Source organism: Dryas octopetala, chromosome 2 (assembly GCF_963921425.1).
Source record: "Dryas octopetala chromosome 2, drDryOcto1.1, whole genome shotgun sequence".
NCBI classification, from domain to species: domain Eukaryota; kingdom Viridiplantae; phylum Streptophyta; class Magnoliopsida; order Rosales; family Rosaceae; genus Dryas; species Dryas octopetala.
The window spans coordinates 7,132,677-7,158,413 of record NC_141367.1 but is presented as its reverse complement, the minus strand read 5'-3'; the positions used below and the strand labels follow the sequence as shown (position 1 = coordinate 7,158,413).

Here is a 25,737-nt window from a genome sequence, read left to right as displayed (position 1 = left end):
TTTAATTCCTACTCTCTTTCCACATGCTAACCAAACTCTTCCTAAGATCAAATAGGACTTTTATTGGCTTGTAAGGCTAAGGTGGAAAATGTAAGAAATTTTTGAGAAAGTTTATTTTGAAAATAAGATGATACTAAGGCATTTCTTTTTTCTCTCATTTCCCTTTTTTCTTCCTTTTTTTTTTTTTTGAACATTTCTTTGTATTGAAGAAAATAATAACATAAAGAGAGATACTCATAACATAATGCCTTTTTTTTTTTTACTTTTTCTAACAATTCTCAAAAAAGAGGGTAATAGTGTTTAACAAACGAAAAAGATTAAAACTAAGGCTCAAAAGGGATACTAGTGGTAAAGTTTTATTTAATGAAAAAGGATGGCAAGAAAGGCTCAAACTAAAACAAAATGGCCTAAAATCATTTCCTAAGTCAAGTATGGTTATGATGCTTCAATTGAACTAAAGGAGCTTAAAGTGCAATGATTCAAAATTCAATGTCATTTTCAAGTAATTGACCAAACAAGAAAGAATAATGAGATCATCAACGAAATAATGCGGACCCAAGAAAAATTTAGAGATAAATGTATAACACTCACAAAAATAGAATGGCTCTAAGCTCATTAGGATCAAGTCTCCACTATTTTTCCTTAGGTAATTCAATTCAAATTTCACTCTTCAATTTCAAAATGCAATTATTGGCTTAAGTGCAAAAATATTCTAAGTTTAAGAATTAAAAAAAATGATTATATCATGAAAATAATAGGAAATCTAATGAGAGATATTCTTATTTTGCATGCAAAAATATTAAAGTAGAGAATCATGTATTTCCAAAAACTAAGCATTGAATGTAAGAAAATCAATCTCATCATGGTAAAGCAATCAACACAAAAACCAAACTAAATTTTTTTTTTTTTCTAAACTATAAAAGTACTAGAGAATTCAAGTAAAATTTCAAAAATCCACCCCCAAACCTAAAGCAAACATTGTCCTCAATAATTGGAAAGGAAAAACATGACAATGACAAAAAATAAGAAAGAAGATGGTGAAAAGAAATTACCTGAAAAACGATACTCTCATTTCTTTGAAATTACCAACAATGAAGCTCAACAAATAATGAATGATAATTTCCAAAGATATGAAGAGAGTATAAACATAACAAGAAAGAAAAGCAAAAGAAAAGAAAAATCCTAAATTAATTAACTAAACAAAGAGCATCAATCATGATAAACCGAATCACAAAGTAAGACTTCTTCAACCTCATAATTATGGAACTCAAGAAATGGGTTCAATCTTTGACCATTGACTTTAAAAACATCACCATTTTTAGGATTTTCAATTTCAACTGCCCCATGAGGAAAAATAGTGTGAACAAGGAACGGACCAGTCCAACGAGACTTCAATTTACCAGGAAAAAGATGCAAACGAGAATTATACAAAAGGACTTGTTGATTAGGTGAAAATGTTTTTCTCAAAATGTGTTTATCATGGAACACCTTCATACGGTCCTTATAAGTTTTAGCACAATCATATGCATCATTCCTTAGTTCCTCAAGCTCATTTAACTGGAGCTTCCTATGGGTCCCTGCTTTGTCTAGAGCAAAATTAAATTGTTTTATGGCCCAAAATGCTCTATGTTCTAATTTGACAGGTAGATGACATGCTTTCCCAAAAACTAAGCGATAAGGAGACATTCCAATAGGGATTTTAAAAGCGGTTCATGAAACACCCCGAACCTCGGGCCCATGAAAATACTGAACATCAAACTGTTAAATCTGTTTTCTCTTACTTTTGAGCCATGCACAACAACGTAAGTAAATATAATTCTGTCAAAAACATTTTAAACAAACCACTTAGTAATAACAATTAAATAAATCTCTCTGGGTCCCACTGCATCGTCTTCTCCCCACTGCTTTCTCAGCCTGCTTAACCTGCAAAACACAAATCATACACCACATCCATGGTGTACCAGGTTATACGACAAACCCGGTAAGCTCACTAGAGCTCGTATAAGTGAAGTGACATAATAATTGTCCTCAATAATTTTCTCAATCCCTAAACTCAAAAACAATCCACAAAATATCCATAATTACTTAATCACAAAACATTCCACCACCAATCATCCAAGCATCAAGGTAATCAAAAACTCCTCATATGCACATCAAATCTCATCAATAATAATAATAAAGTATTCTTGCAAATCAATTGCCTAATCGTTACTATTAACCTCAACATCAACCTCAAACATTCACATCCTAATTAATAACCTCATGGCATAATCACCCTCGCTTCCCTTCTCAAGCTTCAAGCCTAAACCTTACCAAGTTCTAACCAGCTCAAGTCCTAACGAACAAAAGCCATACAACACACGGTACAAACAAACATCTATCCAATTTCACTCACGTCGTTCTTTGAAATCCCCCTAATTTCACTCACATCGCTCCTTGAAATCCCCCAGCCTTAAAACTATTTTCAAAATCTCTTCTTTCAAATCCATTTTTAAATCATCTCAAATCTGTGGTTCGAACTTTGAAGATTAAATAGTATTTTCAAGTTGTAAAACTGTTAAAATAACTGAAATAAAAACACAAAACTCTACTGAAACTGTCATTTAAAATATTTACTGTTGTAATTTCATTTCTCAAAATGCTCCACAAACTGAAATCTCACGCCACACTAGTACCCGGGAAACTGCTGGTCATACACTGCCGAGTCATCTCTAGGCAAGTGCAGAGCAAATATACACCTGTGCTGGTCATACACCGCCGAGTCATCTCTAGGCGAGTGCAGAGCAATTGTATACCTGTGCTGGTCATACACTGCCGAGTCATCTCTAGGCGAGTGCAGAGCAATTATGTACCTGTGCTGGTCATACACCGCCGAGTCATCTCTAGGCGAGTGCAGAGCAATTATGTACCTGTGCTGGTCATACACCGCCGAGTCATCTCTAGGCGAGTGCAGAGCAAATATACACCTGTGCTGGTCATACACCGCCGAGTCATCTCTAGGCGAGTGCAGAGCAATTATGTACCTGTGCTGGTCATACACCGCCGAGTCATCTCTAGGCGAGTGCAGAGCAATTATGTACCTGTGCTGGTCATACACCGCCGAGTCATCTCTAGGCGAGTGCAGAGCAAATATACACCTGCTGAAGGGGGTACTAGTATGGCGGTTTGAAACCGCTTCTGTATATCTCACTCAACCACCTCTCACAACTACTCCTCCAGATAAAAACTGAAATTTAAATCTTTCCATAAATCCGCTTAAATAAAATTATTCTCAAATTGTGAAAGCTGCTCGATTCAAACTCATTTTCTAAAGGACAGAAATTCATTAATAAAACTTTCCCAAAATAATACCAAAACCTTTTTCCAGAAAACTGTCCATACTCAAATAAATCAAGAAAAGAGTTAAATTATAAAACGTACAAAACATTTCGAAAACCAAGGATCCACTCACAGTCTACCCTGAACTAAACTGAAACCTTTCTAAAATTGATCCCTACTCACGACCTTTCCTCACTTGTTTGACATTCCTACTCACAGTCTATTGTATGATAATTGCTAAATCCTCACTTAATCCCTTAGTCTCAATTTTCGTCAAATCCTTCTCATGGTCTGAACCCTATACTGGGCTTCCTTTAACATAAAGCATCAACTCACACAAAACCGACGATTTATTAACGGTACTCTACATTAAAAGACCGATACGTTTCACTCACAATTTATCTACGTAAAAGACAGAAATATCCTTCACGGTGCCATTGCTCGGATACCAAATCCGGCAGCATAACGGCATCGTGAATGAGATTTCCCGAGCCCATGTACCTGTTAAGACCAGACAACCAACATTTAAATATTCAGAGTTCACAACTTCCGTTCAACGACCGAAATGGACGGTAACCACCACGCACGGTGGCTGCCCAGCCCTAACAACACACATACACTCACCAATATGCAAACAAACCCTAGAATTGGCCTTTAGATGTCCTGGGGAGGCTGATTGACAAGGAAAAATCACCCGACCCGCCGCCACAAGTGGCGGAGCCGACGGTGGCAGCGGCGGCACAAACTTAAAAATACCCAAATTCAACTCCAAACAATCCTAATCATATAATTGAACCTTTAATTGCACAAAAACAACACGAATTTGAGTCCAATTTCAAGATATTCGAAAATAACATAAACCATAAAATCGAATTTCTAAAATCTTAAAATTTAACGTCAACACCTTAGGGGAAAGATTACCCGTACCTAGAGATCGATTTTGTCAACTGGATCGATGGCCAATTTTCGCCGGAAACGCCGGAATCGGCGGCGGAAGCCGGCGGCTGGCTTGGCTTCCCGAGCTCATTGCTCCGTCGTGGAGCCTCGTATGGACGAACGGAGACCATGGTTGAACTCACCATGACGAGGGCAACAAAGCCCAGTAGGTCCGGCCATCCAATTTCTGCCGGAACAGTGGAATCGCGGTGGTGCAGCCGTAACCCTTGTGGCGTCGAATCGTCGTCGTGGAGCGTCACCGTCGTGAGGGAAGGTCATGGGCAAACTCGCCGTGGCCTGGGGAAGAGAACCCAGGTGGTCCGGCGCCGCAACTCCGTCAAAAAACACAGATCGCCGGCGGGGTGGCTCGGCCCTGTTTTGTGTCGTTTCTCCGTCGTGGGTGATCGGCCGGTGGAATGGAGTCCATAGGGAGAGAGAGGGGAGGGAGGCGATGGCGGCAGGCCAAAACCCGAGCCCAGCCGCCGTCGGACGCGCCATCACGCGCCGGTGACAGACGCGGCGAGGGTGAGGGGCGAGAGAGACTGGCACGGGGAGAGAGGAGAGAGAGAGTGCGGGGAGAGAGATGTAAATAATCAGAGAGAGAATATTCTAGAAAGAGGGAGAAACTTCTAGAAAAATTAAATTTTTAAACCCAATTTGTCCATTTTACGAAATTGCACCTCGCTTCAAACACCCATATCTTTTAAACCGTAATTCCGATTGACGCGTACCGCGTGTCTACGAACTCGTGGACTCAAGACCTTCTCAACGTGCCCAAAGTCAAAGACGAAAGTCCTTTATTTTTAAAAGTCAACTTTGGGTCGGGTCGTTACAGTTCAGTAAGCCCACAACGCATCAATGAGTCGCAAAGACCAATCCTTTCAGGACGGGTTAACTGTTTTCTCCAAGATATGCTTAATCTCCCTATTAGAAATCTCAACTTGACCACTTGTTTGGGGATGGTAAGGGGTGGCAACTCAATGGGTGATGCCATAATTTTTCATTAAATGTTCAAATGGCTTATTACAAAAATGTTTCCCACCATCACTAATGATAGCACGTGGGGTCCCAAATCGAGTGAAAATGTTTTCCTTCAAGAAACAAAGCACTACCCTATGGTCATTGGTTTTACATATAATTGCCTCTACCCACTTGGACACATAATCCACACCCACAAGTATGTACAAATTGCCAAAAGAATTAGGAAAAGGTCTCATAAAATCAATGCCCCAAACATCAAAGATTTCTACAACAAGAATTGGGTTTAAAGGCATCATGTTTCTCCTAGTGAGACTTCCTAACTTTTGGCATCTCTCACAAGATTGGCAATACACATGGGCATCACGGAAAAGGGAAGGCCAATAGAAACCACATTGAAGGATCTTGGCAGCGGTTTTCTTAGCACTAAAGTGGCCTCCACAAGCATGGTCATGACAAAAAGAAATGATGTTGGATTGCTCACTATTCGGGACACATCTCCTAATGATTTGATCAGGGCAATATTTGTACAAGTAAGGATCATCCCAAAAATAATGCTTGACCCTAGCTAGAAACTTAGATCTATCTTGCTTGGTCCAATGGGAAGGCATCTCATTAGTGACAAGGAAATTCACAATATCCGCATACCATGGTGTTTGGGAAACAAGCATAAGTTGCTCATCAGGAAATGTCTCAGTGATGGGAATGGACTCCTCACATGACTCAACTATCAATCTAGAAAGATGATCGGCAACCACATTTTCGGACCCCTTTTTTTCACGGATTTCAATGTCAAATTCTTGGAGCAAGAGGATCCAACGGATTAGGCAGAGTTTAGCATCTTTTTTAGACAAAAGGTATTTTAAAGCCGCATGATCAGAATAAACAATAACCTTTGTGCCTAAAAGGTAAGACCTAAACTTGTCTAACGCAAAGACAACCGCCAAAAGTTCTTTTTCAGTGGTGGAATAGTTAAGTTGGGCATCAATGAGGCTCTTGCTTGCATAGCAAATGACATGGGGCAACCTACCTACTCGTTGTCCCAAAACGGCACCTATGGCGTAATTGGATGCATCACACATAATCTCAAAGGGTTCACTCCACACGTGAGGTCTAATGATGGGAGCGGAGGTCAACAAAGACTTAAGTTTATCAAAGGCACGGATACAATCATCATCAAAGACAAAAGAGGAATCCTTGGCAAGTAAATTGCACAAGGGACATGAAATTTTGCTTTGATGAATCTTCGATAAAAACCGGCATGTCCTAAGAAAGATCTAATTTTCTTAACAGTACGTGGAGGTGGAAGATTAGAAATTAAATCAACTTTAGCCTTATCAACCTCAATTCCCTTAGAAGAAATGATATGTCCCAATACAATACCCTTTTTGACCATGAAGTGACATTTTTTCCAATTTAAAACAAGATTTTTCTCCTTGCAACGAATTAAAACCAATGAAATATGGTGCAAACATTCATCAAAGGAAGACCCAAAGACGAAAAAATCATCCATAAAAACCTCAAGAAACCGCTCTACCATGTCGGAGAAAATAGAAATCATGCATCTTTGAAAGGTGGTGGGTGCATTACATAACCCAAAGGGCATGCGACGGTAAGCGAAAGTACCAAATGGACAAGTGAAGGTGGTCTTTTCTTGGTCCTCAGGTGCAATGGGGATTTGGTTGTACCCAGAATAGCCATCAAGAAAGCAATAATAGGCACGACCGGCTAACCTCTCAAGCATTTGGCCAATGAAAGGAAGAGGGAAGTGGTCTTTTCTAGTGACGGCATTCAATTTCCTATAATCTATGCACACACGCCAACCGGTTTGCACTCGTGTGGGAATCAATTCATAGTCATCATTTTTCACAACGGTGACGCCAGACTTCTTTGGAATAGCTTGGACAGGGCTCACCCAATGACTATCAGAAATGGGGTAAATGATACCAACATCTAACAATTTCAAAACCTCACTCCTCACTACTTCCTTCATGGCAGGATTTAAACGTTTTTGGGGCTCACGGGAAGTCTTAGTGTTATCCTCTAAGTGGATCCTATTCATGACAATGGATGGAGAAATGCCTTTAATGTCAGCAATGGACCAACCTATGGCTTCTTTATGTTTCCTCAAAATTTTCACAAACTTGCATTCTTGCTCATTATTTAAATCGGAGGCTATGATCACTGGCAAGGTATCGGAAGATCCTAAAAACACATACTTGAGATTATCAGGTAATGGTTTGAGATCTAGCTTGGGTGGCTCAATAGTGGAAGGAAATGGAGGATTTTTTGAAAGAGGAAGAGGTTCTACCCTTGGTTTCCAATTGGTGGTGTTCATGATAGGTGTGGAGTCCAAAAGTGCATTGACTTTTTCTATGGCTTCATTAAAATCAAAGTTACAACCAAAGTGAGCTAAGCATGCTTCTAGTGGGTCCTTAACACTATCCTTATGGAAAGAGTTTACCACTATTTGTTCGATTAAATTAACCTCACAAATGCTATCCTCACCCTCTTGTGGTTGGTGACTTATGTTAAAAATGTTAAGATCCATAGTTAAGTTCCCAAACGATAAATTCATGACTCCATTCCTACAATTAATTTAGGCATTTGCGGTGGCAAGGAATGGACGTCTTAAAATTACCGGAATTTGATCACAAGCCTTGGTTACGGGTTGGGTGTCAAGTACAATGAAATCCACGGGAAAATAAAACTCATTCACTTTGACCAAAACATCTTCCACCATTCCCCTAGCAATTTTAACCGACCTATCCGCTAAAGAAAGAGTCACCAAGGTTGGTTTCATCTCTCCTAAGCCAAGTTACTCATAAACGGAATATGGTAAAAGGTTCACGCTTGCTCCTAAATCTAGCAATGCTCTTCCTATATGATGAGTTCCTATCGTGCATGCAATGGTAGGACAACCGGGATCCTTGTATTTAACCGGAATTCGATGCTCGATAATTGAACTAACTTGTTCGGTGAGAAAGGCTTGCTTTGGAACGTTGGTTCTTCTTTTTATGGTGCAAAGGTCTTTCAAAAATTTGGCATAAGAAGACACTTGTTTGATGGCATCTAAGAAGGGAATATTGATATGGACTTGCTTGAACACTTCTAGGATGTCATTAAATTGTGCATTTTTCTTTGTCTTAGCCAACCTATGAGGAAATTGGGCTTTGGGGGCAAAAGTTGGAGAAGGATCAACAATTAAAGACTCTTTTTCCTTTGACTTGACAATGTAATCAACATGAGGCTCTAAACCACCTACTCCATTTGTTTCATTTTTTTCATTTTCATCATTTTCATCATTTTCTTTTTCCAAATTGGGCATTTGAACCTTATTATCAATTTGCCTACCTGACCTAAGGGTTGTAATGGACTTGACATGCTCATGAGTATTGGATGAACTAGATGCATCAACATGAAATTGACCCTTTGGATTAGGAATAGGTTGACTTGGAAATTTTCCCTTCTCTCTCTCCCCCACAATGTTAGCTAATTGACCAATTTGATGTTCTAGCTTTGCAATGGCTTGTGTATTTTGGTGGGTGGAAGCTTTAACCTCAACAAAGGCTTGACCGGTTGTTGAGCTCATTTTATATATAATTTTTATCCTTAAATCTTACATTTTTGTCTATGCCTTTTAGCAATTTTTAGTGTTTTAATTCTTATTTTTATTATTTAGTTAATTAGTGGGTTTTATTAGTTTTTGTTTTAATACCTAGAAGTTATTAGGTTTTATTTAATTGTCTATTAGATTTTATTTTAATTTGTTTATTTTAATTTTGATTTTGTAGGTTTAATTAAAGAAAAGAACACAAAAGCCCAAAAAAAAAGGAAGCAGCCGGCCCAAACAAGAAATGAAGGAGGAGAAGCCCACTTGCGCAGAGGCCCAGCCCAGGAAGTCAAACGGTCACTGAGCCCAGCAGAAGCCAGCTACCGGTTTTGATTAATCATCCTCTCCTCCAATGATGCAGCGACACATGGCGCCTCACTTTTCCTTCTGCTTCCAGCCAATTGTTTGATTAATCAAACAATCACCCACTCGAATGACGCCACGTGGCCCAGCCAATTCTTCCGCAAATTAGCACACCCATGTGAGCCACAAAGCCAAGCCGAGCCGCTAAGCCATCAGCCACCTTCTCTTCTCTCTCCCTCACGTTGCCTTCCAACCGCAAGTCAACTCAGCCAGCTGCTGCACCCTTTCCGTGAAAAGTTGTCACGCCAGGAGAATGTTTTGATTAATCAAAACATCATCCACTCATGTGTTGCCACGTGGCACCTCCTATAGTTGTCTCCAGACTTTTCCTTCCGCCTCTCTCCTCTCACAAATATCTTTCACCAGACATTTTGTGCTGATCCTCTTCCTAAAGATAACCCTAGTATTTGTCTATAAATAGGAACATTCAGCCCCCTCTTCATATCTTTTACTCTAGAATTTTAATTTCTGCCTTTTCTAGTATTTCTCCTAGGATTTCTCTCTCAAGCCATTGGGCTATGATGTTTGAGAGAGAATAGGAATGTAACTCTCTTACAATTTTAATTAATGAAAGTTTAATATTATGTCTCTCTTCTCTCTTCTCCTAATCCTCTATTTACTTTATGTCATTTATTTTATGTAGTTCTTTATTTTATTATTAGTAGTGTTATTTATTTTATTGTTCTTTAAATTCCATGTTCATTTACTTCTTTCTTTATATTTATTTAAGATATAAGAACATGGGTGGTCACTAAACCCCCTTACCAAGGTAAGGGGGAAGCACCACCATGAACATTATTAAATGAGATTTTTATGTTAAATTTTCCCTTGTTTAAAATCCTACAAGCTCTAGATTTTGATATTAAAATGAGAAAGAGATCTTCTTTCACCTATAATGTCATATATTATGGGTTGTTAGATCCTCTTTCCACATTTTAGCTTTATGGTTAATTGTTTTAAACACAAACTTTTTGAACTCTAGTTGTTCCTTAGTTTTGGTTTACTTGAGTTGCTTAAAATTTGTACTTTCTAAGCAAAATCAAGATCTACCATATAAATCTTCAATTCTTGTGCTCAATTCATATTTATCTTTATAAGAGGGCATCAAGTGACTCTTGGGTGCCCTCCTTTTTGGGAAAATTACTAAAAATCTCATTTAATATGTTCATAAGTAGTGTGGAACCCTAACCTTGGTTCTTATACCATTGTTTAGCTTCTATAACCAAAAAGTTGTTATTTTCCTTTCTAGATTTAATATTTCAATTCTTGCACCTTTATTTACCTTATTCTCTTTTCATTTACTTTATTTGCTTTTTAATTTAGTTGCATTTAATTTTAAGTTGCCTCACAAACCAACAAAATTTCCAAACTAGGTTAGCTTTAAATTAACTTAAGTTTAAGCTTAGTGTATCGTTTTTCATCACTCCTTGAGGTTTGACCTCGTTAATATACTACTAGACTCGTATATTTGCGAGTAAATAATATTTTACAACACTGGTCAATTGCATGAACTTTTGGAGTGTGTCCTCTAAAGGTGATGATGGATTTTGTTGTGGGGCAACACTTTGAGGAGTGGGATGAGGAACATGGGGAACATGGGAATATGAGGGATTAGGAGAACGGAATGAATTGTTTGGCATTGAATTTCCTCCCAAATGTGTTTGGGGTTGGCCTTGTCTCCAAGAAAAATTTGAGTGATTCTTCCAATTGGGGTTGTAGGTCTCGGAAAAGGTGCCTTGGTTCACAAACGGCTTCCTAAAATTGTTAAGGGCATTCGCATGCTCAACATTACTCTCGGAAAAAGTATACAAGGAAGGACACGCTTGGACATTATGCATCGGGCTAGCACAATGAGAATAAACCTCATTTTGGACATGGTTAACGACACTCATGGTTTGACTCAAGGCCAAGGCCTCCACCTTTCTCGTTAGGCTCTCAATCTTAGACCCTAAGTCTACATCGCCTCTCACTTCATACATCCCCCCACGCTTTGATTCTTTGGCTTGTCTATCATGTGGGTTGGAGAAATCCCTTTGTTGAGAACTTTCAGACAATTTTTCAAAGAAATCATAGGCTTGTTCTTCCCCAAGATTTAAAAACGCACCCCCATTCATGGACTCTACCATATTGCGATTTATTTGAGTTAAACCGTTGTAAAAGTATTGCACCAAACGCCACGTCTCGAAACCATGGTGAGGACATCTCAAAATTAAATCCTTGAATCGCTCCCAACTCTCATAAAACTGCTCATCATCTTTTTGTCTAAACTCCGAAATGTCTCTCCTAAGCGCGTTAGTCCTAGACATTGGAAAAAATTTTGACAAAAATTTTTTAACAAGTTGATCCCATGAAGTGATGGAACCGGGGGGTTGGGAGTTTAACCAAGCTTTCGCTTTGTCCTTGACTGAAAATGGGAATAAACGGAGACGCACGGACTCATCGGGAAAATTTTGGTATCTAGAGGTTGAGCAAATTTCAATGAATTCTTTAACATGTGTGTACGGGTCCTCTCGATCCAAACCGTGGTAGGAGGGCAACAATTGAATGATGTGGGGTTTAATCTCGAAATGAGTTGCGGTAGTGTGGGGCAAGACTATGCAAAAAGGGGTGTCAAGGATGACGGGAGCAAAATACTCTCTTAACGGACGAATTTCAATGTTTTCACCCATTTCAATTATCGGTTCAATTCTTTTTCTTAAATGTCTAAGTGTTCTCTCAATTTCAAGGTCAAAAGGTGCTAAATTGTGATTCAATGAACGACGACCAAGCATACACTAGACGGCTTTCAAGAAAAGAATTTCAAAAACTTTTTTTTTTTTTCAAAATTTTTAAATTTTTTTAATTAATTAACTACCTTTTTCAGACGAAAATATGAACAAACTAACAAACAAAGCAAACACAACTAAACAAAATCACAAAACAAGAAGTTAATCCAAACAAGCAATTTAATTATCTTTGATTTAGCCTTGGGAGGTGTCTTTTAGACAATCATAATCTTAATTAAGCACTAAACAAACTCCTCTTCTCTTTCAAAGCAAATTAGTGGCGTACCGATATAAGGTTCTCTAAAATACAATCAGGCCGGTTCTGGAGGGGGTGGAAGAGTCACAGACGATCTCTCTTAAAAACCAGTCCCCTTTAAGCATCAAGATGATTGCAACCTTAAAGAACCTTTCTAGACATTGTATTTTCAAAAACACTTACCGGAGTATCCGCTAATTGGCTCCTTCCAAGAGGGTCCTATGAGCTTCGTGAACCCTTTGGCCAATGTCTACTTGATTTTAATAAATTGAGTTTGGGATTAACAAATGAAAGAGATGGTTAGCCTAGGTGGGCAAGGACTTGGTGATTAAATCCATTCCTTATCTTGTTGGGGGTGAATGCCCTTACTAGTTGATTATGCAAGAATGCTAATTGAAGATGCAACAACCAACAAAACAACAATATATGGAAATTGAAATTGCACAAGTAAGGCAAACACCTACTCAAGAAAACTTTAAAAAGAAAAAGTTTAGAGTATACCACTAGTGTGGTGACATTGGCCACAACACACTAGGAGAAGGCAACCAAACTTTTGCTAGCAATTCCCCTTTCTTGATGACCACACCTTTACAAACTTCTCCCAAATGCAAGCACTAAAACGACAACAAAAGGAGAAAGGGAAATAGAACTAAAATAAAAATAAACAAGAGATGAAAAAATGAAATAAGAGGAAATAGAAATTACCTTATCTAATGTTGCAATGGATAAGATGCACAACACAACAATAAATAAGATCTAACCAAATTATACTAAATGACAAAAGTATTTGATTTTTTTTTTAACAATAAATAAAAGCAAGAAGAAAAATTCAACAATTGAAACTAGATGCAACAACCTAAAGACAAAAAAGAAATAAATATGCTACTATATATATAATTTTTTTTTTTTTTAGAAGGCAAAGAAGACAAAACTAATGGTAAAGAAAATAAAAGATGATGCTAGATACTAGTTATGGAAGCTATAAAGAAAGAGAAAAGTATAAATATGCTAAATAAAAGCAAGAATGTATATTTATCACAAGCACAAAATAAAGAAAACCACTAAAATAAAAAATAAACTATAAATATATAATTTTTTTTTCTTTCTTTTCTTCGCACCTACAAGAGAAGAGATGCAAGAAAGTGTAAAGAAAAAAAAAATTTTTCTTTTTTTCAGTACTTATAAAAGTGGGAAAAATAACAAGGAAACTAAAAAAAAAAAAACTAATTAAAGGAAAATTCGATTTTTTTTTTAATTTTTTTTTTAATTTTTTTTTATTTTATTGTTTTGTTTTGTTTTTTATTTGTTTTTTGAAAAGCAAAATAAATGAAAACTAGTAGAAGATTTAAACTAACAAAAAGCCTAAACTAGTGCATCAAAACACTCTCCGGCAACGGCGCCAAAAACTTGTTGTAAAATTTTATTTACTCGCAAATATACGAGTCTAGTAGTATATTAACGAGGTCGAACCTCAAGGAGTGATGACAACCAATACACTAAGCTTAAACTTAAGTTAATTTAAAACTAACCTACTTTGGAAATTTTGTTGGTTTATGAGGCAATTTAAAATTAAATGCAACTAAATTAAAAAGCAAATAAAGTAAATGAAAAGAGAATAAGGTAAATAAAGGTGCAAGAATTGAATATTAAATCTAGAAAAGAAAATAACAACTTTTTGGTTATAGAAGCTAAACAATGGTATACGAACCAAGGTTAGGGTTCCACACCACTTATGAACATATTAAATTAGATTTTTAGTAATTTCCCCTTAAAGGAGGGCACCCAGAGTCACTTGATGCCCTCTTACAAAGATAAATATGAATTAAGCACAAAAGTTGAAGATTTATATGGTAGATCTTGATTTTGCTTAGAAAATACAAACTTTAAGCAACTCAAGTGAACCAAAACTAAGGAACCACTAGAGTTCAAAAAGTTTGTGTTTAAAACAATGAACCATAAAGTTAAAATGTGGAAAGAGGATCTAACTACCCATAATATATGATATTATGGGTGAAAGAGGATCTCTTTCTCATTTTAATATCAAAATCTAGAGCTTGTAGGATCTTAATAAGGAAAAATTTAACATAAAGACCTCATTTAATAATGTTCATGGTGGTGCTTCCTCTTTACCTTGGTAAGGGGGTTTAGTGACCACCCATGAGCTTATATCTTAAATAAAAATAAAGGAAGAAGTAAATGAGCATGGAATTTAAAGAACAATAAAATAAATAACACTACTAAAAATAAAGTAAAGAACTACATAAAATAAAAGGCATAAAGTAAATAAAAGATTAGAAGAAGAGAGAAGAATATTAAAGTTAACCATAAAATAAAGAACTACATAAAATAAAAGGCATAAAGTAAATAAAGGATTAGAGAAGAGTGACATAATATTAAAATTTCATTAATTAAAATGCAAGAAAATTACATCATATTCTCTCTCAAACATCATAGCCAAATGGCTTGAGAGAGAAATCTTAGGAGAATACTAGAAAATGCAGCAAATTAAATTCTAGGGTAAAAGATGTGAAGAGAGGGCTGAATGTTCCTTTATATACTAGGGCTAGTGATAGGAAGAGGATCAGCACAAAATGGCTTGTGCAAGGCTTGAGACAGCTGGGATCGCCACGTGTCGCATGTTGATTGGCTGATAAAAGATATTTGTGAAAGGAGAGAGGCGGAAGGAAAAGGCTGGAGATAGCTGCAAGAGGTGCCACGTGTCGCATGCTGGTTGGAGGAGGAGTTGATTAATTAAATGCAATTCTGCTGGGCAGAAGGAAAAGAGAGGCGGCTTGTGGCTGGAGCTGGCTGAGTGGCGGCTGCATGGGAAGACGTGAGAGAGAGAGAGAGAGAATGAGGTGGCTTGCGGCTGGAGAAGCGGCTCGGCTTGGCTTACATGGGTGAGGAAAAAGATGGCATGCGGAAGGGAGAAAAGGTTGCCCACGTGGCGACGTGGTATTGGCTGGAGCCAATATTAATCAAAGCATTTGGGCGGAAGTGGCGAGTGACTCTTCGCCTCTCTCTGGGCCGGGCCGGGCTTCAGCGTGATTGGGCCTGCATACAGGGCCGGCAGATGGGCCTTTATTTCTTCTTCTCTTCTTTTATATTTTTGGCTTTTCAATTTAAAAACCTACAACATCAAATAAAACTAATTAATAAAAATTCTAATTTTAAAACTAGCCTAAATGAAAAATAAATGTAACTTAATTATGACAAAAAAATAATAAAACCCACTAATTACCTAAATAATAAAAATAAGAATTAAAATACTAAAAATGCTAAAAGACATAGACAAAAATGTATGGTTTTAAGGACAAAAATTATATATAAAATGAGCTCAACAAACCACGTTTAACTCTAAGACCTCATGTCACTCTTTAAAATCCCCCAGTTTTAAAACCAATTTATAAAACTTTCCGAAAACGTCATAAAGTCTTCAAACGCAAGGATTTAAAAATAACTCAAGTATATAAAGGCTTCAAAAATTCTCCCAAAGGATATGTTAAACAGTAAGAACGCGAATTAGTCAAATAGTTTGATATTACGATTAAAATCAACCAAGTAAGATCTCAATAAATTTCACAGAAATCACATCATACTAGTACTCGAGAAACTGCTGGTCATATGTGCACGCAGAGCTTATAATGCTGGTCATACATCACCGAGTTATCTCAAGACGAGTGCAGAGCAATATATTATGCTGTTCATACGTACACCACTGAGTCATCTCTAGGTGGGTGTAGAGCAATTTACTATACTGGTCATACACTACCGAGTCATCTCTAAGCGAGTGCAGAGCAATATACTATGCTGGTCATACAATGCCGACTAGGCAAGTGCAAAGCGAATATGTAATGCTGGTCATACACTGCCGAGTCATCTCTAGGCAAGTGTAGAGCAATTTATACCTGTTAAGAGAGGGTACTACTAGGACGGTTTAAATCCTCATCATTTTAATATCCAACAAAACATGTCCAAAACATGATTTTCTAACCGTTCAAGATTTCCTCATTTCAAACACATCTCAAGGATAAAAATACCTCATGAATCCATATATCCATTGTTAAATGAAAACCAATCCACAAAACACATTGATTTGGGCCTTTCCTTGAAAATTTCATTTGAAAACAATTTGACACAAATAAATATATATATATACATATAAAAACACCATTTTCCATTTATGTTGAGGATCTCATACTCAAAGTCAAGCCCATGACAAGAAATGTAATTCAATTATTGCAAATTTTGCAAAACATGTTCATAAACAAAATCCCACTAGAGAATCACAATTTTTAACCAAAACTTGAGATAACAAAACTAAATTAAAACATGAGTCATCAAGAAATACTTTCAAAACCAAAAGTCCACTCACCTCGAGAAGTCTAACTTCGATCCTTAGTCGGATCGTCTTGTGCCACGGTAGTCTCGCCTATAAAATAAACAAATAAAAAATACTTTTAGTCCCGACACAAAGGCATCAAGGTGTGTGTCCTAAACCTAATGTCTCACTCGACTCTCGTTCAATCACAATGATTTTCAACATACCCAAATTAAATCCATAAATGTCTCCTCATTAATTCACCCCGAAAGCTTCGCGGCTCAACCCAACGTCTCCCTCACTTCTAAAATCAAACCTAAAATTAAAAGATCTAGCACAAGACTTATATCGGTCGGAAATCTCATCTTAGAGAAATTTCAACAACAACAAAGTCTCACGTTTTCGCCCCAAACAATTTAGGCTTCTCCAACCACACTCGACGCAGCCAAGGTCAATACCCACTCAACAATCGCCTTAAAAATAAATTTACAAACACGAAATGACAAAGGGTTTTCGAAATGACAGTGGGTGCCACCCAAAGTGGCTGCCCCAAAACCAACTTTTAGCCGAAAAATACAAATTTCCCAAATCCACTTCAACTTTCGATTCTAAAACAACGAATTGAGGTTCCTAGAGATGAAATTTGCCCAAAACTATCATCAACAACACCTCTAGTCTGAAATCTGAGAGAAAATTCGAAAAGGCTCTAAATTCCAAAATCCAACTTCTCAAATTCTCAATTTAAACAACGAATTACATAGGGAGAAGAAAGCCAATGACAAGAGAATGATAACCTACCTAAATTTGAAGTGAAAGGTTCCGAAATTTTGTCGAAATTTGGCGAGGAAAGGACGGCGGTGGGTTGGCTTCCAGTCGCGGTTCGCGTAGCAGTAATGGCTGGCCGGTGCAAGGAGGTGCTGGGCTGGGTTAGCGCCGGGTGGGGAGTAGACCGGTGAGCTTGGGTCGTCGGGAAGGTGGCTGAAATTAGGCTGAGCTAGTTGGGTTGGTTGCGCGCAGTGGAGGAAGGAGAAGAGAGAGTCAGAGAGAGAGAGAGAGAACTGGGGGGGGGGGGGTCTGTAGGGTCAGCGACGACGAGAGGGACCTGTCGCTAGCCTCTAGTTGCCGGGAAATTGGCCGAAGCTGGCCCCGCCAAAGAGAGGAGAGAAGGGAGAGAGTGAGCTCGAGGAGAGAGAGAGAGAGAGAGAGAGAGAGAGAGAGAGAGAGAGAGAGAGACCTAGAACCATCTAGTGTGGGTTTTATTTTAAAAAAAAATCTTAGGCTATGAAAAGACTAAAATGACCCTAGCTTCAATTGCTCGTATCTTTCAAACAGTAGTTTTGATCAACAAACCGTTCACACCTATTCGTTCGTAGAGCCGAGCACTACCCAACCATGCCAAGAATCAAAGTGTCCATCAAATCAAAAGTCAACTTTTGGGTCAAACTAATCTAAAAACAAAATAAGATAAAATAAATTTAATCCAAAACATTTTATTTCTCATACAAATTCCCAAGATATTTAAAATATTTTTAAAAAATAAAACTTAGAAAATACGCGGTCTCACAGTTAAACTTTCTTTAAAGCCTTGTAAAACCAAAATTAAATAAAAACTCAAATTTCTAGTGAAATTTGGGTCGACTGTTACAATCCTCTCCCTTTACAAAAATTTTGTCCTCGAAATTTTGCAGAAATCATTAATTTATGTGAAATACAATTGCAAACTTCTTATCTCCCATCCTAATTTCTGATTCGTCTCCACAAATGTGTAATTTACTTACAAGACTAAACTTCATTCCTTGACTCAATTTGTAAGAAAAAGAAAATAAAAAATTCATGTAATAAAAATTTTCAGGACAAAAATCCAAATCGTAGTAAAACCTACAAACCAACCCTCTTTTTAGCAACATAAGTTAAAATATGCGTGATTTTGGCATTTCCTTCCGTTCAAGAAAACCAAGGATATTTAAGCTAAGGAGATCACTCTACATCGAACCTGAATAAATTAAGTGAGCCTCAAGAAATAAAAGCGAAAATGTGATAGAAACACCAGACCCTAGGTAAAGTTTTCATGGATAAGACCATTACGAAGTAAATCAATTAATACCCTTAAATCATTTGAAACAAGTCTAACCCACAAATCGAGAAAGTTTATCTCTTATCGACAATCAAAACAAGAATATCTGACATGCTAGAGTGTGTGTGTGTGTCCCGAAGTCTATCAAAAATATTGCATTAAGCTCAAGGTTAGATAACGTACCCATGATGAGATCCGGTGAAGCTTGAGCATCCTACTATATCATGGCAAAGACTCTGTCCTGGGCCCTAGGGCGTTCTGGCTGGCCCCTCTGTTGTCCTCCGCCTTTACTGACATGGCTGGACTGAGCACCACTACTAGATGTAGCACCACTACTAGGAAATACCCCATTAGATATCACTACATAGATATCAGTTTTAACAAAATTGATATAGTAGAAGTTTTTTATATCAGTTAGATTTTTAGTTTTTTCAAACTGATCTCTAAACACATTTATATATCGCCACATTTTTAAATCTGATATCTAATTTTTCGGTATAAGTTATTATTCTGTAAAAACCGATATCTAAATCCTTACTGATATCTTTGTTTCAGCTAAAAAAAATAAAATAAAAATTTGAAGACTATTACTTAAATTTTTGGACTAATTTCCCAATACTTGAACCCGATACCCTCCTCTCTCTAACACAAACATTCTCAAACTTTACTCACCCCAAGCTCTCTCTCTCTCTCACCCTCACTGATCGAGACCACACTCACCACCCTCGTTCTCTTCAACCTCCGAATCCAATCGCAGAGACAGAGATCGACATAGACAGATGGAGAGAGAGAAGAATAGCCATAGACGATAGCTGTGCGGTGTGCGGTCTGCTCCCCCTGCGTCGCTCACCTTCGCTTCATCTGCCAAGACCGCCGATGCTGCATCTTCAAGTCCGAGCCAGCGAAAGAGAAAGAGAGAGCGCGCGGGAGGGAGGGAGAGAGAGAGAGAGAGTGCGCGCGACAAGGAAGGTCAGGTTAGGGTTTTGAAAATCTCAGAAATTGATGGATCTCAGGGACTCCTCCCCCCTTCTCCTTCCGCCGCCACTCCCACACTTCCTAGTGAGTTCGTCTGTCTCTGTCACTCTCTCTCTCTCTCTCTCTCTCTCTCTCTCTCACCTTGTGACTCTCTGCCTTTCCATTCGCAGACGCATTTCTCACTTGACCAGTAGCAACCCCAGCCTCTCTCTTGTCGTCGTCGCCGCTGCTTCAAGATCCTCTCGACAGGTTATGGTAAGTGTTTATTAGTTTTTTAATTTTTTCCCCAATTCATTTTGTTGGTTTCTGGATTTTTTTATTAAGTTTGATTGAGCATTTGGTTTGTGATTTAGTTTTATTTGTGCTAGTTTATGGTTTATGAATTTCTGGGTAAATTAGTTTGCTCACAAGGGGGTTTCAACCTATTTGAGGAAATTGGCTAATATGTGAGCCACAATATTGGCTTCCCTGTTAACATGACAAAAGGTTGAACTAGGACAAGAAGAGAGCAATACATCCTCAATAATAGGACCCAACCAAGATAGATCATCACCAAAGAGCTATTGGCTGCTTGTATAATCTGCAGGGAGTCAACTGCACTATGTTCATGAACATAGGGGACAAAATCAGTGCGCCGACGCCAACTGTTGGAACTGCAGTGCCGCGGCTGAAACGGCGCCATTTCTGATGTGCTCGTCCTGTCGGTGTATTCAACCCGTGGATCAGTCGGTGGATTACTTTCAGATTTTCGGAATGTAAGTTATTAAGGTTCTAACAATCAGATGCTCATGCTCATCTGTGTTTCGTATACGCAATTGTGGTTTATATTCTCTTTCTTTTAAATGTGTGGTTTATGCTTGTTTGGTAGCTGAGAAAGCTGAGAGAAAAGTAGAAAGAAAGTGAAAATTTGAAACTCAGTTAGTCAGCACTCACCATGTGTGTGGTTATAAGAAAACAAAGCTAATGAATAATTGGTTTCAAAATTGTTAGTTTCTGTTATTCTTAAATAAAAAAGAATGAAACTTTTGAAGTTTCAGTCCTTACAGTGATTTTATTATATTTTATTATGTTTTATTTAACGTTAACAGGGAGAGAAAGTATGATAGTGTGGTGGACAGTCTGGAGGGAAAGTATAAAGCCTGGCAGAAAAAGTTGCACCCTGATCTTGTTCATACAAAATCAGAGGTATTTCTTTTACATTTCATTTAAAAATATTGGAAAGATATAAAACGATAATAATTTTCACGTATAGAAAAGAGAAAATTTTGCTTTGACTTTAATGTTTGTTATGTTAGGAGGAAAGAGAGTATGCTGCAGGACAGTCTGCTCGGGTGATTGATGCATACCGCACACTTAGCAATCCCTTGGCGAGGGCAATCTACATTGTAAGTGTACTTTTAGCCTATGAGATTTGTATATGATGTGCTCAGAGTTGATGAGTTTTATGGGTACTTTATTGTGTTCACACCATTGTTCTGGAAATATTGTAAAAAAATCCAGCCTTTTCTATTAGTATCCACCGAAATCGACAATCTCACCAATATGTCACCGAAATTCCGAAATTTTGGCGATTTCAGGGGAAGAAATGAACTTCCCACCATGTCTTTGTTGGACTTTGAAAATAACAAAATATCGCCCCAATATTTTGATATTTTCATCACTGGATGTCACATTCTTTGTTTGCTAAATTGCAAATGATGAAGAATCTTATTATTCAGTAGTTGGTTTTGAATCTGTGTATATTTCATATCTCTTCGTGGTTAGGTTTTTGCCTGCATTTTGGTTTCTGGGTCCCATGGTTTAAGAAATCAAAGCGAGAAAATCATCTAGGCAAAGTTTCTTGATGATGCTTATTATGAATGTCTGCTATTCAATATTTCTGCAAGTTTGTGAAATTAAATTGTGCTATTTCGTTTACAGCTGAAGCTTGAAGGTGTGGACATTGATGAAGAAGAGACACTTTCAGAACCAGAGTTGTTATCTGAGGTAATTTCAAATGTTGAATTTCCCGTATTTATGCAATCCATTTTCTGTCTATGCATAACAACTATATCTGTTTTGAAACTGGAGCCTTTTCCCATAATTAAAAAGTCTAGTTAAACAGTGGCTAAAAACTGGAGCCTTCCACACTTGCTTGTCTACAAGACTCTACAAGACTACAAGCATGACCTGTGTATCCTGCTTATACTCTATGCCAGGTGGAATCTTTGACATATTTGGAATTGGAGTGCACATGTTTTAGATGAATATCATCTATGAGGGTCTCTCCCCATCCTGGCAAATCTTTTATGGTGAAAATATTTTGTAAACTTCTAGATGGTTGAAGGCTGAAGCATGTTCATAGAGTTATTTACAGGGTATTTGAGGTTACAGTGTTGCAAGTGAAATGACAGTATTGTGGTGAAAATGGAGGTAAATGTGGAGGTGATCTGTTATTACAGGATTGTAAATTTAAAAAATGAGCTTGTGTTATTAATATTGGAGAAAGCATAGTTCCTATAGAGGTTTTGGTGTCACTGAGTTTTTCTTTTGTTTGCATGGATATGCTGAAGTTGATGAAATTCATTGAGTGAATAATTGAGTTTCTCATATTTGGTCTCCATTAAAGACACTGATTTTCTTATACCTTCTGACTCTTGAAATTTCAGATTATGGAAATCAGGGAAGCTGTTGAAGAGGCTGCTGACTCTGATGCTTTAAATCAGATTCAGTCTCTGGTATGACCCATTACCTTTTCAAATATAACAGTTCTGTTATCCCATCACATACATGTCTTGCACTCTAGATTGTAGAGCAATTTCCTAGAGTTTTCCCTAAACCTAGTCTTAGTTCTTAGAACTATCACACAGTTTCAAACTGCTGAAAGAAAAAAAGGTAAGTGATGGACTAAGGTTCTTCAATGGGATTCTTTAGATTCAAAAAAGGATTACTTATAGCATTTTGTTGATCTACTGGTCAGGAATGCTATTGTAATGGTTTTGTGTTTACTCCAGTTCCCAGAGCTTGCATGTTTACCTTTTTAATTCAATGTTTAGTTAATCATAATATGCTGATGATGACTATAATGTCCTTTATTCTATTTATTTATTTTTTAAATACCTATGTTTTTGTTCATCCAGATGCAAGAGAAACTGGAGCACTGGTCTAACTCTTTTGCAAATGCATTTCAAAGCCGGAACTTTGAAGAAGCTGTAAAAGCTATCCGGAGAATGACTTACTATGAGCTTGTATAATCATCACCAAAGTGTTTTTTGTTTTAATTTTTTTTTTCCCCTATGTTCATCAACCTCTTTACTGATTAGGCCTTTACATGGTAGGGTGTCAAGTGCACTTGACAGCTACCTTAGAGGACAGGTTGGCGCCACCAGCAGCAATACTCCATTTCCATGAGCCAGCTGATATGATCATAGTAAGAAGCTATTTCTAGTATTTTGATTGGTATTTTAGTTCAGTGAACATCCCCTTGAGGTGAAATTGAGTGAACTTGCTACTTTATATTTAGACATCAAGTTTGGTTAAAGGTGATGTGTTCACTGTTTTGATCTGTCTACTTGGTTCCATTTGGCGACCTTTTGTTTAGGGGAATGATTTTTAATATGTGATGTAATGGAGATGGCAGGCTGATAGGTCTAGTATGTTTTGGTCAACAAGTTTGGAACACTTGAGTATTTTATGGTATGTAATGGTTGACTTACAATATATAAATATGCAATTGGTTGTGGTTAGAAGTTTTTTTAGTGTTGCTAGCTGCTTTGGTCCTATGACAATTTTCAACTATGTGTAGATAATGTGCCTATGTGATGAGTTCTTTTAATAATTGCAGGCTTTTGAGGAAGTTGAGCTCCCTAGGCTAAAGAAAGAGACCCCAAGTATTACACTCTCAATAAAAGGACATGATATGGAAACTGTGGAAGTAATCTTCAGAATTTTTTGGACTAAGGAATATTACTGTATAGTTAGGTAACTTTTATCTATGTAAATGAATCCTTTTAATTTTGCTTATATTAAATCTGTATTGGTTTTGGATAATAATTATCAATTAGTTATAGACTCATAGGTGTGCATAATTTAGAACTAGTCATATATGTCTTATATTTTGTGTAGATTTTTGAAGTTGCTTAGGGGGTTATATATGGATTATGGTTATCCCTACTTGTAGAGGGATTTGTAATTCTTTTTTGTTAACTTGAATATGGGTTGAAATTGGAAGTTGGAAATGTATGAGAATGTTGGATGAAATTTATGGAAGCATTTAAATTGCACAAATTGGCAGAAAAAATTAATATCTAACAACCCATTTTATTTTATTTTTTTAATTCAAAAACATTTACAATATCAGTTAAACACTGATATCTAATGTGTATTAAATTTGATATTTATACAGGCATATACATCGAAATAACAAATAATACCGATATATAATGTTATTTTTATTTCACATTCTAACTCAAACATGATGTTTAAGAGACTTATAATATCTAAAACAACGAACAAATAGATATCTAATGTGTACATATATATCGGTTTTAGTTACAAATTCGATGTGTTAAAAATATTATATATCGCTTTGATAAAAAAAGTGATGTAACAACCTACCAAATATAGCTTTGGATGAGTTTATAATATCGAAAAATAGAATCAAACAGATATTTAATATACCTTTTAATGTCAGTTCTTGAAAAAATAATGATATTGAAAGTATATTACATATCGAAATCTGTTTATTTAGATATCGGAAACTTGAAAAATCGATATATATTATTTATTAACAATATCGGATATTTAACAAATAGGATGTCTAATTTGATATAGACATCGGCCCAAAACTGATATTGAAAATAGGGTACATTAGATATCACGTCTGCCCTTATCGGTCGCAAACCTAATAGACATCGGTGTTCCACTGATATCTAATGGGGTATTTCCTAGTAGTGCACCTGCAGTCTGCACTGCTTTCTGCCCCTGACTCTGGGCCCCAGAAGTCTGTTCCAGAGGGAGGGCTGAACCTGAAACTCCACTATCTCTCTAGTGTAAAGTTGGACAATCTTTCATGAAATGCCCTACTTGTCCACAGTGAAAACAACCTGTGCTTCCTCTCTGACACACCCCATCATGATATTTTTCACAAAGATTACATCGCGGACGATTTATCTTAAGGGTCCGAGTACTTATTTTCTATAGCCTCAAAATACTTAAATTACTTCCAGAACAATTATGAAAAATCCTCCTCTCATAATTTAATTCGAAAAATGAAAATAAACTTAATAATCATCAAACTCTGAATTTCCTTTCTCCAAAATTCACTAACAAGCAACTAAACACCAAAATCACAATCAAAGGTCTAAGTTAGTTAAAACATGGTTAAGGAAAACTTCAATTTCTTTAAACAAACCTTAAGAACAAGGTTAAAAGACTTAAGTAACAAAATTAACATAAACCAAAAATTCAAGGTGTTACAGTCACCTATTGTGCTACCTGAACTCTCAGACCAATCCTATAAATATAGCATGTTATAATAATTTAAAAACACAAACACAAACACATACAAAGTCCATAGTTAGGAATGTAGGATAAACCCCCTTACCTGGAATCCAATGCTCTTCTTGCCCATGCATCCTCATCCGTCTCGAATCCATCTCCTTCTTGTCACGTCACAATCCTTCGGTAACTGGTGTTCCCGGTTGTAGACCTCCAAAGCTAGAATAGAAAGAATAATAATCTTTCTAGAGAGAGAAAGAGAAACCAAAGTTAGAGTGAGAAGCTCTCAAACTCTATTTGGTGATGCAAGTGAGAATGAGGCACAAGGGTCTTTATTTATAGGCACAAGGGGGTGAGAAAAAGTTGTTAGTTTCCAATGTGGAACAAATTGCACTAAAAATGCACTAACAAGAGGAGAATTTCGAACTGGGTTAAATGGGGATTTGTGGGTCGAAAAACGGGTATTTTGGTAAGACAAAATGGGTGGATTCGGTGGGTCAATGAGGGGTCAAAGCGAGTCAACGCGCGTGTCAAAGGGGGATCCATATTGGCTAAGTGGGTTGCTTTAAAATGGATGGCTAAGATTAAAACATGGTTTAATGAACTCTAACGGTCAAGATTAAAACTTGGAGATTGATCCAATACAACCAAGCTTACACT

General features: G+C 37.1%; 1 protein-coding gene, 1 non-coding gene and 1 pseudogene across 7 annotated transcripts; 2 read left to right on the top strand and 1 right to left on the bottom strand.

Annotated features, from left to right (window-relative positions):
* Window positions 1-1,209: 1,209 nt before the first annotated feature.
* Window positions 1,210-8,824, bottom strand: LOC147292830 (uncharacterized; annotated as a pseudogene).
* A 2,568-nt stretch (window positions 8,825-11,392) lies between these two features.
* On the top strand, window positions 11,393-11,499 carry LOC147292829 (small nucleolar RNA R71). Its single transcript, XR_015120995.1, has one exon. It is a non-coding gene; the product is annotated as a small nucleolar RNA R71 (small nucleolar RNA).
* Window positions 11,500-19,296: 7,797 nt separating this feature from the next.
* On the top strand, window positions 19,297-23,807 carry LOC147292828 (iron-sulfur cluster co-chaperone protein HscB homolog). 6 transcript variants are annotated; one of them, XM_086233484.1, is made up of 10 exons: window positions 19,297-19,683; window positions 19,770-19,854; window positions 20,186-20,354; window positions 20,688-20,784; window positions 20,895-20,984; window positions 21,520-21,585; window positions 22,248-22,316; window positions 22,719-22,826; window positions 22,917-23,008; window positions 23,423-23,807. In XM_086233484.1, the coding sequence occupies exons 3-9, from the start codon at window positions 20,287-20,289 to the stop codon at window positions 22,932-22,934; spliced, it is 516 nt and encodes a 171-aa protein (XP_086089610.1). In that variant the 5' UTR covers window positions 19,297-19,683; window positions 19,770-19,854; window positions 20,186-20,286; the 3' UTR covers window positions 22,935-23,008; window positions 23,423-23,807. The 6 variants fall into 6 exon arrangements, with proteins under 6 accessions (XP_086089610.1, XP_086089609.1, XP_086089608.1 ...); XM_086233483.1 differs by having other exon boundaries at window positions 20,096-20,354; XM_086233482.1 differs by having other exon boundaries at window positions 20,086-20,354.
* The last annotated feature ends 1,930 nt before the right edge of the window (window positions 23,808-25,737 follow it).

Bases quoted from the DNA above. Each gene is read 5' to 3' on its own strand.
- LOC147292828 (XM_086233484.1), top strand. From the start codon at position 20,287: ATGTGCTCGTCCTGTCGGTGTATTCAACCCGTGGATCAGTCGGTGGAT. The intron at 20,785-20,894 runs GTATTTCTTTTA...TTGTTATGTTAG, and splicing joins TTGTTCATACAAAATCAGAG to GAGGAAAGAGAGTATGCTGC. The intron at 20,985-21,519 runs GTAAGTGTACTT...TTTCGTTTACAG, and splicing joins TGGCGAGGGCAATCTACATT to CTGAAGCTTGAAGGTGTGGA.